The sequence below is a fragment of the Phalacrocorax carbo genome, chromosome 5 (assembly GCF_963921805.1).
Source record: "Phalacrocorax carbo chromosome 5, bPhaCar2.1, whole genome shotgun sequence".
Classification (NCBI taxonomy): domain Eukaryota; kingdom Metazoa; phylum Chordata; class Aves; order Suliformes; family Phalacrocoracidae; genus Phalacrocorax; species Phalacrocorax carbo.
Genome location: NC_087517.1, coordinates 28,041,854 through 28,058,704, shown reverse-complemented (window position 1 = coordinate 28,058,704; position 16,851 = coordinate 28,041,854). Strand labels below are relative to the sequence as shown.

The 16,851-nt window shown below is 40.0% G+C and overlaps 1 protein-coding gene across 1 annotated transcript in view; it reads right to left on the bottom strand.

Annotated features, from left to right (window-relative positions):
• The window catches only part of PPP1R1C (protein phosphatase 1 regulatory inhibitor subunit 1C), a 59,499-nt gene that overhangs the window by 28,471 nt on the left and 14,177 nt on the right, over positions 1-16,851 (bottom strand). Inside the window, 2 exon segments of the mRNA XM_064453320.1 lie at positions 3,394-3,454; positions 5,309-5,346. Of these exon segments, the coding sequence (XP_064309390.1) occupies positions 3,394-3,454; positions 5,309-5,346 (99 nt within the window).

Genomic DNA, 16,851 nt, shown 5'->3' with positions numbered 1-16,851 from the left:
CCAAGAATAACAGAAGGAAAAAGTGACACAAACGGGAAATAGAGGTGATGAATCCTCAGTTAAGAGTGTTTCTATACCTAGAAAACAATGTGAAAAGAGGTAATCACAACATACTGAAAATATGATGGATTAATTTCATGCAATCTTCAGATACTGACTTTTGCCAAAATTGCATGATATGTAAGAGTGTGGAGTTAACAAACACTAGTGTGGCCAGGTTAGGAAAAAAATATTTTTGAAAGCAAAATGGAAAACTTCTTTGACATCCATTAAGTTTGGTAATATAATACTAACAAGAATGCCATGCTGAGCTGTTATCTGGTTTGCTGTCTGATTTGCTCTCCAGATTACCACTTAAATCAATAGCTTTCACATTGATTTTTCCAGCACACTGTATTCCAGTAAAAAGAACAATGCTCTGAGATGAGTCAGCTATTTGCTCCGTCTGCAGGGACTCTGGTGCATTTTCATTTAGAAAATAAAAGCAGGAGCCAAAGTACACACAAGTATGTAGTAATAAGAGCCTGCCTGTTGCACCATAACACAGCACTGTCTCTGCAGACACACGGGTTTGCTACAGCATGCTGCAGCAACTACAGACCTGCGTTGAGCTAGAGCAAGCAGTTGTACGGATGGAACCAAAATACCTGGGGGCAATGTTAGGCAAATAATAACGTTAACTTTCAGTTTACATGACTGCTATGGAAGAGGGGAAAAATATGCCTGCATTTAACTAAGAGCCTCTTCTTCATATATTTACCATGACATGTAAGACATCAGCAAGACTGTATTTTCATTTATTTCAGATATTTTCATGTATTTGCATATTCCATGTAACACATACTATGGTTCTGGTGTTGTAGCTGGTCATCACTATTATCTGATGTTGCTTCCACTCATTTTAACCACGTTAACAATTTCTGATTTTGTTTGCAATCACAACATGCAGCTTCATTTACTCTTGCTTTTTCTCTTGCTTAGCCATGAATTCATGAAACAAGAAACTCTTCTCTCACACAGTTTTGTAACACTTTCAAGGAACTTGCAAGAAGTGCAGCAAAAATATTTTCAGTTCAAAGAAGAAATAATAATCTCAAGAGCTACTTGGAGATTTGGAGTCAGGCTGAAGCATGACTCTCCCTACAGTTTCTCTCGACTACCTTTCTGCTGCAAGCATAGAGCAGAACTTGTGCCATGGCCCCTCGTCTCCCCCACAGCTCTGCACATGTGGCTGCTGTCTTGTCTTCCAGGCTCTGCACCTGCATGCGAGCTTGTCTTACTTCTGGGAACTTCGAATTAACAGCAGCTAAAAACTACTGAAATGTCAGAGAAAAGTAACAAATGAAAATGTTAGTCCCTGTTTTCCACTACAAGTTCTGCTTTATGGAGATTTATTATCTCCATCTTCAAATGTAAGGTACCAGATTACAATCTATCCCATCTTCCATTAATAACAGCCCTGGAGAATACAGAGCAGCCAAAGGCATTGTAAAGGAGAGAGGCTCAGCATGCAGAATCTCATTCTTTACTGTATATTGAAGACCATATTGTGAATATACTGAAGGAGAAACAGCCCACAGGAAATAAACATATGCAAAGCTGTGGGAAGAGTGTGTAATTATGAAGCCTGTTATTCAGAAAATACTGCTGAATACTTGCTGTCTTCAACTGCTATAAAACTAGAATAAGTAGAAAACCTCTGTATTTCTCAGTAATGCTTTCATAGCATTGTGTATTTCACATTGCTCCATGTTTGCCTCCTAATCTCTTAGTCTAAACAAAATAACATTCATGTTTTCTTAAAAATGAAGAGGAAGGGATAATGACTTTTCTACTTCAAATAATTTTTGAATAAAAAAGATAGCATTTATGGCAGTTAAAATATGGTGAATCTGGAGCAATCCAGCCTGTTTACAGAAAGGGTTGTCAACTTCCAGGAGACCACCCGTGTATCTGGGAATACTGTGTAGTTTAGGGTGTTGAAGTATCAAGGAGAGGCATTTTGTGCTTTGCTTTGTTCCATTTACAAGATATTTCAGGTTTGTTGTGATCCATCTTGAATCACCTACTTTCCTACTTTCCTACTGTTCCCTGGGAGTTAAGTTGATGTAGAAGCGATCTATGCCAGGTTTGGTCTCAGCAGGGTATTAAAGGTAAGACTGAGTAGGCTGTAGCCCTTGAGAGGGGATATAAGGACCCATTTCACAGAGCACTTCATTTGCACAGTATTTAGTTTAGGCTTGTACAGCAAAATAAAACAGCAGTGGAGATCAAAAGGTATTATTGGTACCCATGCAGAGCTTTTTCCTTCCATATATTATTATAATTGACTGTAATAATCTTATTTCTAATATCCAGTACACAAACTTTAGATGATTTTGACAAACGGATAGTTTAGGCTTGTGTGGCACCGGAGGGATATTTTAACTGTTGCTGAGACAAGTACTCGAGAACTAAAGCTACAGTATGAGATACTTAGAACTGCCTGATGTGGTAAATTACCCAATGACAGTGGCAATATTTCACACAACAAATCAGATGCCCTACTTTTTTATTGCCAGGTAATAAATTATGTTAAGCAGAAGGAATGGAAATTGAGGCTATTCATTATCTCTCAAGAGACACCTGGCAGGATAGCTCTTGGTCTGCAGTCTGAAAACAATCCTGCACTGAAAGTGTCAGGCTGAAGTGCTGGTGAATCACTGTAGGTTTTGCTTTGCTGCAAGCATGGCCAAGTCAAACTGTTCAGTCTTTTGAGATACAAGGCCTAAATGCAGCTGTTCTGATCCCAGCTAATACTCCTGCTGCTTTTATGTTCATTCCCGAAAAGCACGTAAGCACTTTAAATGTTCACCAAGCTTTCTCATTTCCCCTTGTCTTCGCAAGGAAGGCTTTACACTTCCTATGATCAGATACCCAGCCCACAACTTCAGCTATTCTTTTCACAGCTGCCTGGCAAGGGGGGCAGAACATATAGAAGTGGTTTAAATAGCAAACAGAAGGCTGTATGGAGCCAGAACTGCTAAAACATATGTATTCTAGGAGTCCTCTTCAATGTTTGGGATGGAATTATCTGTTATCCCAAACTAATAAAAGTATTGAGGCTTTGCAAAAAAAGAAGCTTTTTTTAAAAAAATAAAAAACCAAAATTGCCACTGCTGCAAGATTCTGTGGTGAGGATAAATAGATGGTCAATCAGGTGGATGGTCAATGCCAGACAGGCACTTCAAAGTGTAAAAACAGCGATGGCTAAGCATGACGCTTTCATAGCTGTGCTGCTCATGGGCAGAGAGCCATTGCTCACACCCAGCGTTTCCTCTGCAAAGGAAGACACCAAGCCACGGCGCAAAGCGAGCGAGCCCTGCCAGGGCAGAGACAGTACCTGCACAGTACCTTTGAGGGCAGGTGGGGTGAAGACGCTCTGCTTCCTTTGCTTGGGAGAGGCGCTCTGGGACTGGGGAGGGACAAAACACAGAGAGAGGCAGTAAGAGACAGGCATGGGGGGAGTTTTCTGTTCATGACAGCTCCAGGCCTTGCCCCACAGCTGCTTTCAGAGGGTGCTCAAACCAATCTGAGAAGTTTCTAAGAAGATTATATTGTAAAAATCTGATGCCAGCTCCCATGCTTTCATGAACACAGGGAAAACTAAGATTAGATAGAAGAAATATGTGTTTAATGGGCAACCTTTACGGCTCCCAGGCAAAACAAAAGTCATTACTATTGAAAATTACCCTTCATTCTAAAAAAATACTGTTAAGCATAAACGTAAGATAGCCTGTGCTTTTAACAGTCTATGTAACTGATTCTCATAAGGCAAATAAATGTTTGCATATATTAAAATAGTTGCAAGATTTATATTAACCAATATTCCAATTGAATACTCTAGAAAGAATGATTATAAGGTATTACTAAAATTATTAATATATACTTTTTTACATAAATAAATGGAAGATCCCTCCCCCTGCACTTTTTCCATGTATTCTATTACTCCTAAAATAATAATTTCAGCAACCACTCAGCCTTTAATTGGGCCAGATTTGTGTGATATATTTAGACAGAGTTAAACTTGTTACATCCCCAAAATCACATCTATGCACAAAAGATAAATTATTCCAAAATAATGGTAGCAAAATTACACATAGAGTAACAGTAGCATAATTATACCAATGAACAGTTAGCAAAACCAAGCTGGAATACATTCCAGTGCTAAAGCAGAGCAACTTTTGCACAATTAAAGCAGTTAACTTGATGTCCATATTATACAAACAGGAAATATCTCCATATAGAAAGGATAATAAAACTACATAAGGTCACACACATAGCCAGCTTTTGAAGACACGAGCACCATATCACATTCCTAAGAAAAGGTTAAAGAAAAGCTCTGTGTAGGCAAGCTTTATTTTTTTCTCATCTAATCAATTTCTAGATGTATTTGATCATAACAATGTTGCCTTTTCCCAAATATTTGCTAAAAATGCCTCTTTCCCTGAGTACTTTGACTGGTATATAGTCTGTGGATTTTAATCAGATCTATTTCTTCAAGGAACATTTGAGACAGCTCTTAAGAAAACCACTTTCACACAAGTACAGCCGATCCTATTACCTTACCTTATCACAATAGATGGAATGGTAACATTTATAAATAAAACATTGTCTTCTTTTGAAAGAGAAAGCTATTTATAAACACCATGGGATAGGTTGTTGATCCTCGCCCCAGTAAATCTTTATAAGTCTGTATTTGAGTCCAAATTTGAACCAATCAATACCTCCTACTGCTATTTAAAGTGCTGCCTGCTTCTCTGAGCAATGGGTAAAGGAGAAAGAGATCAGGGGACTGCAGGAGCTACACAAGGGGAGGCTGGAAAACAAGATTGGAGGAGCTGACTTTTAACTCTTGTGCAAACATCAATGTACTGCCTGCTGTGGGCTTGGCAAATGATGGGAAGGGGAGAGAGGCGTTTGCAATGCTTTTGTAGACCAGTAGTGATCTGCAGACCCAAAGCAAAGCTGGATGAGGTCACCTGGCAGGGCCGTCTTGGGTTAGGTTGGCCATGATTTGCCAGGGCAGGGCAGCAAGGCAGAGGGGAAACTTGCCTTTCCCAGTTCCCTGCTACAGGGAGAAGGGAGAGCCGGCAGAGCTGAGACTCAACACAGCTTTACATGGCCCTGATTTGAAAGCCGTGGTTCTTAAAGGCCTGTGTTTTTGAAGATGGCGTGACAATGTAAATAAAAACATTAACCAGCATGAATCCGTGAATTTCAAAGGGGTTTTAATAATAAATATATTTTTAAAAGTTTTTTTACTTACCTCTGCCTGTGAGATGTTTGTTCTCTTCTCATCTTTTTCTAGGGAGGAAAGGATATGGAAAGAGAAAAGTTAGTACAAAAACATTTCTCAGTGCTAACACTTACGACTCTGCCCTGAACCTACAACACTATTGTAAATAAGAAATTATCCTCTGATTTACAGCTTTTCTTTCTCTTTTATGTTTCTCAGAAAAAAAGAAGCCCTGATTAGCATTTAGTCATAAGCACTATGTCTAAACCACTTAACTCCCATTTTTTGCCTGTGAATTAAGAGCAAGCAAGCGTCTTTAGCAGCAGGTCCTTTGGCCAGGCTGGCACAGGAGTCTGCGCTCACTGGTGGCCATCGGGGTACATGGCTGCTCTGCCCAGGGACTGCACTTTCCTCCATGGTCAGGAAAGGCTTAGTTGACAAATGGTGTGTAGCAAACTCACAAAGAGCTCTAGTGGATTCAAATAATAATAATAACCTCACCTCAGTTAAGTTATTAATATACCAATATCTCAAGAGCACCTAACAACAATATGTAAAATCAGCAAACCAAAGACGAACAAAGACTAAACTTTCATCTTTAAAGTTTCGTGACATTCCTGGACTGAAATTTTTCCTGGAACTGCTTACTTTTGTTGCCTTAATTTGCTTTGGACTTTAGGGATGGCAGAAATAGTCAATACTAGAGGTTTCTAATGAAAATAAGTGTCTCTGAGAACCTATCTGAACAACTAAGTAAAATTGTATGAAGCAGAGGAGGGTGAAGAATCTTCCTATACATTGCACTAAGCCATTTTTTTTCATGAGATTAAATTATTTTTCTACTGTTGTCTTGATGTGGTTAATGGACAGAAAGCGATAACTTCTTGAGCCGGGTAATAGACAGCCCTACCCGAGGTGATGCAATAGACCTGATGGTCACCAATGCAAGTGAGTTCATTGGTGACATCAAGATTGGAGGCAGCCTAGGCTGCAGCAATCATGCATTGTTGGAGTTCACACTCCTGAGGGATATGGGAAAAGCTAGGAGTTATAGACAAGGCCCTAAATCTTAGGAAAGTGGACTTCCGGCTCTTCAAGGAGTTAGTCAGCAGGAGCCCCCAGGAAACAATCCTCAGGGGCAAGGGAACAGAATAGAGCTGGCAGACCTTTAAGGACGCATTCCATACAGTGCAAGAGCTCTCATTTCCCAGGTGTAAGAAATCAGGCAAGCAAGGGAAGACACCAGCATGGCTGAGTCAAGACATGCTGGTCAAACTGAAGAGCAAGAGGGAACTGCACAGGCAGTGGAAGCAGGGACGGGTATCCTGGGAAGGGTATAGGGGTGCTGCGTGGTTGTGTAGGGATGGGATTAGGAGGGCCAAAGCACAGCTGGAGCTGAATTTGGCAAAGGATGCAAAGAATAACAAAAATGGTTTCTACAGGTACGTCAACCAGAAAAGTGAAGTCAAAGAAAGCATAGTCCCCTGATGAACAGGAATGGTGGCCTAGTATCAACAGATGAGAAGACTGAGGTACTCAAGAACTTCTTTGCCTCAGTCTTCACTGGTAACCTCTCTCCTCACCTTTCTCAAGCCAATGGACTGCAAGTTGGAGACCAGGGGGATAAAGCCCCTCCCACTGTAATGGACGATCAAGTTCATGACCACCTGAGGAACCTGGATATACATAAGCCTATGGGACCTGACGAGGCGCATCCCAGAGGCCTGAGGGAATTGGATGATGTAGTTGCTAAGCCACTCCCCATGATATTTGAAGTCATGGCAGTCAGGTGAAGTCCCTGGGGACTGGAAGAAGGGAAACATTGTGCCCATCTTTAAAAAGGGTAGAAAGGAGGACCTGGGGAACTACCGTCCTGTCAGCCTCACCTCTGTGCCAGGGAAGATCATGGAACAGATCCTCCTAGAAGCCATGCTAAGAAAACTGGAGGACATGGAGGCGATCCAAGGCAGCCAGCATGGCTTCACCAAGGGCAAGTCCTGCCTGACCAACCTAGTGGCCTTCTATGGTGGACAAAGGAAGAGCTATGGATGTCATCTATCTGGACTTCTGTAAGGCCTTTGACAAGCCCCTCCCCCAGCATCCTTCTCTTTAAACTGGGGAGATATGGAAACATTCAAGGTCAGGTTGGATGGGGCTCTGAGCAACATGCTCTAGTTAAAGATGTCCCTGCTCACTGCACAGGGGTTGGACTAGATGACTTCTAAAGGCCCCTTCCAACCTAAACCATTCTATGATTCTGATGATGATTTCCCAAATATTTGATGAAGAGCATGTAGGATCTTTGATGCATGGTAGTTTGGAGCTCTAAAATAAGGAGTCATTAAAAACAGAGACATTAATCTTTCACTGTACCAACACCCCCTCTAAAATTTTCCACTTGCAGATATCACTGTGCAATTTCTACTGATCTGTGGCAGATCTGTAAATATAGGTCTGAGGGAAGAATTAGGTCCATGCAATATCACTTTATCTAATATTCTCTAGATATTGGCAGCTTGTGGTGCTGTGTGTAAGGGGATGAGCCAGTCCAGGCAGATTGCATTTTCTCTTGTATTCTTTACCTTCGTATTCATGCATCTTGCAAATGTTAATTGACTTAATGGATTTTTTCAACATATATATTTCCTATTTTCTTTATATGAAAGACATTCAAATCACTTATATTCAGGGTTAAAAAAATGTAATTGAAAACAGTGCTGATTAGTAAAATATGGTCCCACAGATACAGAATTAGACAGGACAACCAGGACGCCAGTTCCTGCCATTGACATTTGTATGAACTTTGGTAAGGTGACTAATCTCTTCCTTGACTTCCTGACCTGTAAATAAGTATAGCAGTGCAAATTTAAGAATAGTAGTGTCTATTTGCCTTTGTAAAGCAAGGAGTTCTTTATATTATACTTTGGAGTATGAAGTTAGGCTGGCTAAATGGGTGATTCTTTATGTGCTTTTAATCTTTCTTATTAGTTGCACACCAAACAGCCACAAACTTCAATGATTCAACATTGGACATTTTTTTAGCTCAGGATCCTGGATTTAGTTTCGAGGCTGACACTTGAATAAATCAGGAAATTTGAGCAGAGAGTATTGAAAAGCAAGTTATGTCCCATTCCTTCCTGAATCTCTAAACTTGCCGAGATTAAAAATATGTTTTGTACACCCAGGTTGAAGCTTGCATAAGGAACAAAAACTGCAGTCAGCAGCTTTGTCAGGTTCAGGTTTTGTTCTTAAGTATGTGCACAACTCTAACTCTTTGGGCTTGCACATTTAGTGTTCTTAGTGGGATGCCATTAAACCTACCAGAATTGGAGAGTATCCAGCCTCTCCCTTCACTCAGCAGCCTTTATATGACAAGCAAATTTGGGAACAAGAACTGGTCCTGTATGGTGTTAAAGAAATCATTCATATCCACGGGGCAAATAGTGTCAATGAATAGCATCAGGCAATGTGGAAATTTAAGAATGACTTACAAAATCACACAAACAAACAGGTTTTCAAATCCAGTAAACAGAGATGAAAAACAAACCTAAAGGAGCAAAAGAGATGAACTTGAGGCTACAGACATGAAGTGATTCAAGGCAGCTGTGAGACAAAGGGAAAGGAAGAGCTGGTTGAAGACGCAGTTTGCCCAAAGGTACATTTTGACATGCTTTTATTTTTGAGGACAGAAAGATCATTGCATGCTTACTTTTGACAGACATTTTGGTGGATAAGACTCAATGGAGAATACAGATTTTTTAAGGAGAGATGACAAAGGATGGGAACGAGGGAAGCCAATATCCCTGAGTGCCGTATACTGAGACAGAGAGTAGAAAATAAATAAAAACTCTTTTTGTAAAGGGGCAAAAGATGAAAGGCAAGGGGGGCACAGAAAGAAGATAGAAGTGCTTATATGTAGCTGAGGTAGGAATGAGAGACAGGGACAGTGGGCTGTAGCAGAAATAAAAGGGTGAATTTAGTGGTGACAGAGAGCAGAGCCGGGGTGCAGTGTGGGCTGGAGATCAGTCAAGAGCTCTCTGCCTGGCGAAATACTTAGAGCCATCTTGGTCTAACTGAAGGATTACATGAATAATTGTGTGAATATTCTTCCTTGGACAAATAGTGTTTTTCCGGTGTAACTTACAATGCTTTGAAAGCAGTCAAATTAATGAACGCATGTTCTTATAAGAGTCTCAAAGTGTTCTTGTGAGAGTCAGTGCGTGTAGGAATTGATGCTCGCAATACAACAGGTCAGTTCTGGCATCAAGAGATTCCATGTAGAAAATGTGACAACAGAATTTGTGATGAGAATGGAAGGTATAACGTAAGAAAGAACATAATCAGGTAGCTACTGCAAATCAGACATATCCACCTACGGAAGTCAAACAAGCCACACATTTCCCACCCTTAAATCCTTCTCAAAATCATTGACAATTATAAGCTGAATTTCTTTGCTGAACCCTTTGAGCATAAATTCCTCTCGAGACGGGTCAGGAAATAACTGGAAACTAAATCACAAATATCAGACTTTGATATAATTTGATTCACAGGAGAGAATTAAATCCCTAGTTTCTCAGCATCCTTTAGTTCCCATTGACTACTGTTCAGTCAGGATTCTGCTCATAAAAAAAAATCATAGTTATACAGAACGAGAAATTTGTTTATCGGGTTTATAACTAGGCAATTATATCACAGAGAATGTGAATCCAAGTGATCAGCAATTTCTCTGTTATGTGAAACAAAAACCAAGCTGTCACTAGATAACTTCTCCCTACAGAATAGCTCTCTTTTTGGGGCCAGGAGGGAAGGTGACTTTTTAATGACGCTCCATTTTCTCCCTCACAGACCATAACGTTGCTCACAGAACACAATATAGCTGTATTATATTCCAAATCTCAACATATGGGTTTTTTCCAGTTTAACTCATTCCTGGCTGCTCTAATTAGCTCACAGGCATCTAATTACTCAAGTAATTTCTTGACAGTTTTTGTGGTGGTGTTTTTTTTTAAAGGGATATAATAGAAATCATACGAATAGCTGAGAACAGATTTGTACATACCTTAGTTACTGGAAAGTCAAGGTACGTAAAAATAAAATTGGAGCTTTGTCTAGAGGTTTTTTACACCTGTGCTAACGAAAAAGCAGTTGGGGACTTTCCCCTGTACTGGGTGAGCGTTTGAAGCTAGTGTGACCCTTACCTCATGTAGACTGGAGTAGCACCCGACAAAATAAACAGGGTTTCAGGCTTTAGTCATTGTCCTCAGGAAGAGAAATGGTCCACGTTCATCAATAAAAGTTTCAGTCTAGAGGATGTTTCCTTCGGTCCAGATATGTACACAGACTTTCCGAAATTAAGCCTTATTTCTTTAAGAAGAGATACTTCTGAAAGTTGATCTACCTGCACAGAGCCCACTTCAACATTAGAATTCTAAGCTTTAGTCTTCACCCAGGGCAAAATCCTAACCACTTGCTGGGAAACCTGCAAGATCTGGTCTGGCTATGTTGCTGAAATATGGAGGAAGAAACACCAAGGGATTTGCCTCCCACACACTCTTGTTAGCACAATTCTTTTAAATGGTTATCAGCACAGCCACCCAGCCAAGGTGACGTAATGAGCTGAGCTACCCCAAAGGTGTCATCCTATGAGGTCAGAACAGAACTGAGTGGAAGGAGGCTGGTTATAGGCAGGATGACAACCACCTGACGTTGCTGATCACTTTTTCTGTGAATCTCCGCTGTCATGCAAATGGCATGACCATGCTGGGGGAAGCCTTATGGTCGCTTTAGAGTAAGATCAAAATTCATCTGCCTCTCTTCTCCTACTGGATAATATTAATGCACTTGGAGCAGCTACTCAGGGCAAGAGGTGACCTATTTTAAAAGACTTGGCCTCTGATATCACCCATGGGGTCTTCAGCGGAGTCATCCAGCAAAGGCTTATCTCATCCAGCTAAGTACCCTGCTTTCTTTTCCCTTGGCAAAAGCAAATAAAAGCTTTTTCTGAGGGGTTTCAGTCAGGAAGGAGGAACAGAACAGGTCAAAGAGGCCAGCTTTTACACAAAAGAAACTCAGTAAGAGCCTGATATAATTGTTGGAGAAAGCTTCATGTAGGGACTTTGGAATTTTCCTTGGGAAAACAAAGCTGACAAGTTTCAGATAAAAATCACAGGGGGCTGGTAGGGCTTTGGATTTGGTTAGTTTTCATTGCAGTGTCTAAATTTTCCTTTAAAATAATAAACACAATACTCTAATTGCTCAGATAGTAGAAACAGCCCATGAGCCACATGCCTATAGCAGGTTCTAGTTAAAGAATGATTTAAACAAGAATGGTTTGAATCTGAAAGAAATGAGCCTGGATAGAGACTTTAAGGACACAATGTCACGGTCAATCTGGAGCCTTCTTATAGTTCTGCCCCCACCCCTGGATTAACAGTGCCACTGGAGAGAGTGACGTAGATGAACAGAAGCATGAATCCAGCCGTGCAGGACACCCCAGGCTACAGACAGAAGTCAGGTGATGCTACTGTTATAAAGCGTTCAGCCTGTTTTGTTTAATTTCATTAGTTTTGATGAAATGTCTCCATGGCCAAACAGTACTATGTCCAAAGCTTTCTCTCTCAAAAAAATGTGAAAGAAATGAACCAATTGCTGACTTTTGAGCAATGTGATTAATGAGGACGTATATTTGGAAAAGGAAAATAATTTTCCTTTGGCCTTGGCTCCACTTAGCCATCTCCTGTGATGAAGAAGAGGGTGGCTCTCTCCTCCTGCTGGGGAGTTGGGGGATGCTTGTGTACCCTGTCAGTGGAAGGGGGAGCTCTGCCCCTAGTCTTGTTGCATGCTAATTGTGCAACAAGGCAGATGACATGTTTCAAAACCTTACATTTAAATGTATGACCCTCATAATTTTAGGAACTAAGAAAAGAAACAGATTATTTTCCAAATAATTCTTCATTATCCTGCCACTTACTGGCAGGCAAACCTGAAATTTTCTGAATATTTTATTTCAGTCATTTCACACTTCGATTTCTTCATCAGTAAAACAAGGACATTTTTAAGCTACCAGCTTGCTTTGCTGCTGTTTGACCACCACCGTTTGCATTTGTCATTGGTATTTGTAAAACAAGCTCATTGAAATTTCATTCAGAAATTAACTGGCATAATGCTATTTTGTTTTTTCTGCTATCAGAACTATTTTTTCCTTTCCTCCAGAAGACCAAGTAAGATGAAAAAATATTTCTTGCTCTGCTTTTGCCAGAGTTCTAACTACACATTGCCAGATCATCTAGCATGTTATGTCTTTCTGCTAAACCACTCAGGTAAGGAATGGAAAAAAGTCCAAAAAGGCAAATGTAGAAAATGCTTATGTAGTTAATTGTTTGACTTTTGCTTGCTGTTTTTTATTTGCTTGTATCAATGAAAACTTGACTACTGGTACACATGTAATTACATTCAATTACAAAAAAATACCATGGTAAGCCCTCCTGGTGTGAGTATATGTTTCTGAAAATCTTCACATTGCAAAAGCACCTCATTAAACTCCACTGTCTCAGCTGCTGCGGTAAATGTAGCTGGTGGGTCTGCTCCCCTCCTCAGTCAAGTGCTGACAAGAGAGTGCATACATTGCGGTTCTGCTGCATTTCACACACTAATCAGCATCTAAATTACTGCCTGCCCTTTAGGGAACACTAATAACAAGGTCTGTATAGGAAATATTTAAAAAACAGAGGGGAGAGAGGAATTTGCTATATACACAAGCATTTGCATGCTTATTCTGTCAGGTGTTTGCAGTTAAGATATGTAGCGTGGGAAAGGTCCCATGTTACCCTGACAGCGCCATCATCAAGAGACCTCTTGTCACTCTGGCTCAGAGGCGATCATACAGTAGCTTTTCCCAACTAGCTCCTGACTGTAACCCAGCCCTTTGTAATTCACTAAAATGCCACAGACCAGATGAATCAGCTGTTCAAACATTTAAAATTTTCTTTCCAGGTAAATTAGCCCATTTATATTTACATAGCTCTGTATTTCCCACTTTCAATACTCAAGTAGCTGTTACTAATACCAAGCATAGGGGCAGCGATCTCCTTTGTTAGACCAAATCCTTCCTAATGGTCCTCAAAATCAACCTCTAAATGAAAAGAATTATCATCTTTTTCCTCCCAACACACACCACATCTGATCCAAACAGCATCTATATCACTGAACAGCATACAGGCAGTATCCAAGGACCCAATTTCAACTGCAGAGCCACAAATACATGAAATAAAACCACTGTTCATAAATTACAAAGATAAAAATTTCTTTAACATACATTCTGAGATCGTAATCTGGTTTGGAAGAAACTGGAGACATTGCAAACCTCAAATGGGAATCTAAATGTATTTGTTTACATCAGACAAATCTCAGAAGGGAATTATAGTGCCTGATTCACCACCTTGTTATCCCAGTTTCATGCCAGACTCGTGGAAATCAGTCTAGTTTCACTGGCATTAAGCTAGAACATGACAGTGATGAATCAGGTTTGGAGCCTTACCACAGAGCAGGGATGAATTACTGCAAGCAGCACAAAAAAATCATTCCTCTCTTATGCATTTTGTTTTCAACTTTTCATTCTATCTTCCTATGACACCTGTTAAGTAAAAATATAAAACATATTCTAAATAAGTCCCATAAATAAAGTATTGCTTCTCAAAATATACATTGGAAGAGAATTCAGATTTAATTCCTTGTTTTCACCCTTCTTCTTATTAATAAGGACTGAGTTGTTCTGTCTGCCTTCTTGGAGTTAAACTTCTGCCTGACTCTGTGGTCTTCCAGCTGCTGCCAGCTCTGTAAGGCTTTTTCTGGTACTGTCCTGGCTTTGAATGACAGAACACAACACAGGCTTTGTGGAAAAACCTGTTATGAAAAAAATCCTTCCATGCAGAAGTTTCTTTTCCTCATATCACAAGAGTCCCTGTTCTATAGGCCTGCTCCATGAGAGGGTCAGGTGAGCGAGGAGTGTGGAGCAGACCTTCCTGGCATGACACGGAGTCCCTCATCCATCATAAGGAGACAATTACAGACTCGGCAGGTCTTCTCAGAGAAAGTAGTCAACCCAGGGAAAAATACGCCTGAAATAAATATTCTGTTTGGATAACCAATGTAAAGATTGACTTTAAATCACAGTATAAAAAATGCTAGCCTTGAAGTTGCTTTCTTCTAGTTGCTTTGTAAGTGGCATTAACACCTCTTTGCTGAAGGAAATGGAGATGGCTTTCAAAGAACAACTGTCTAAACAAGAGGAACCAGGAGGACGTAAGTAAAAGTCTTTTTTTTCTTTTGACCTTTCAGATGAGATATTTTCTGGGCCTAATATAAAACTCTTACTAGATTACCAGGAATGACTCTGAGAAAAACTTTTCATATAATTTGCAGATGACTAGTGTGGACTCACGGCATCAGAGCTGGGAGGAAATTCTGGCAAGACCACAGGGTGTCACTGTGTGCAGAAGCTCCAGGTCAGGGTCTGCCTCTACATTGCTTCATAGCTCCCTTAAATTAATTCCTTCCAAAATAATACCATTTAGTTAACAGCAAAGCACTGTTTTCCATTTCCAGCACAACAAAGTTAAGCTTAATCACAAAGCTGCACTGTCTGATGCTCCAACCCTCTGCAAAGAGGAGTTCCATCACTGCCTAGCTCAGTGGGGCATTACGGGTTGCTGAGCAATGCTCCAGACAAAATGAGTCCAGCACAGGAGTTCAACACATGTGGAGGGCTGCTCAGTGCAAATACTGTGGCAAATCTATGGTTTGCATCAGGAAAACATATCAGGCAAAAGAGAATTTTTGAGGGACATGAGGCAGAAAATCATTTTACCACTGACTTTATTAGACCATAAAAAACAGGAAGTTTTGCCTTTGACTTAAAAGTCAGGATTTTATCCTAGATATATAGCATAAGTTTGGTAAAGAAAATGAAAAAAAATATTAAAAGGGCAAACTATTTTCTTATTTAATGAACTACTTCTAGGGTTAGTGCAACTGGGAAAGAACTTCAGCTGTACATAAACTGGCTTCTTAGTCAGAACCCTTACTCATATCTAAACTAAATAATGACAGTCACATTAATATTCACTGCTTCTCTGAGAATCTGGGTTAATTTGTTCAACTAATTAAAAATAAGTGAGACAAACTGAAGGAAACTGCTGTGATTGGTGATGTGAATTTTGAAATCCTTGGCCTATTGGGAAAGTTGATGGTAAATTCAAGTCTCAGTATGTGCAAAGTAAGACTGAAAAGATACCTGATGACATACATGTGACTCTCTTTTATGCTCATCTATTTAGGATTTTCCAAATCCCTCTTTTAGATTAAAATATACATAAGAAAACTTCCCTTATTCTTGAAGCAAATAAATGTAAACCAGGGTGACACTGATTTTCTGGTGTCAGCCAGAAGAGGAAAGTGAGAGCCAGCATTTCTGGGTGCCCTGGGTGGTGCTGGAGGGCCAAACTGAACTACAAGAAGATCTTGGAAAAACAGACTTTCACAGAGATATGGAACAAGGCAAAGGACAAGGACTGGAAAACAGGGCTGAAGCACAATGTGGTGTCTTAAAGTTTGTCCACCTGTGAGGAGAACTCATTTCACTGTAAGGTTACATTGACACAGGGTCTATTCTGACACAAAAGCAGATGCCAATAAAGATTACATCTTTGCTGCATAGAGTAAGGGCAGTTTCCACACTCACAGCATAACCTCACCTGGCCTGAAACCTGACAGTGAAAGAAAAGACACATACGAAGGAAATATGAGGGCAGCGGAGATAAAGATGATTTTTGAGAGGCTAGAGGTGGGCCAGAGCTGTTGAGAAACAGCCAGCAAATACTCAGAGAAACAGGTTCAAAGAGAAGAAATATGCCTCTGAAATTAATGTGCCCAAGGAAAACATACTGCTAGACTACTAAATATTTGCAAATAATGGTTACTGTTTTACCAAACATTACCAAAGCAGTTACACAAAAACTTCCAGAATAGCTTGCAATTACTTTGTCCATTGACTCAAACAGTCATAACAATGTATTAGCTTGTGGAAAGACTTAACATGGTCATTAAGTATTTTCAAATACAGAAGGAAGCTAAGTATCTTGAGAAGATGGTTACCCAGAGTTGTGAATTCATCAGTAATGTTGAATAGTATTAGTAATGTGTTACCTTTCAGCTGCTTGCTTGCTTGCTTTATGTTCAGTCTATGCTCAAATGATGTATTGAAGAGGTTGAACATCTCAATACAATTGAGGGAAAAATCATGAAGAAAAATCATGGTTACCAGAAATATAATACTAGCTGATCCCCTGATATACATTTAAGCCATTTCCTAATAGCTTCACACGCAGGAATCAGTTGTGATGGAAAAAGGCTCAGAATTGACTCACCGATTGCTATCTTTGTATTGGAGTTACAGCTGCAATAGCTATCACTGTGAGCAGTTCCTTTCTCGGTGTGAGCTGTAGGAGTATTCTAAGCTCTAAAATAAAAACCAGCAGCAGTAGCCAAAACTAAAAAAGTCAAACATTTCTTAGCAT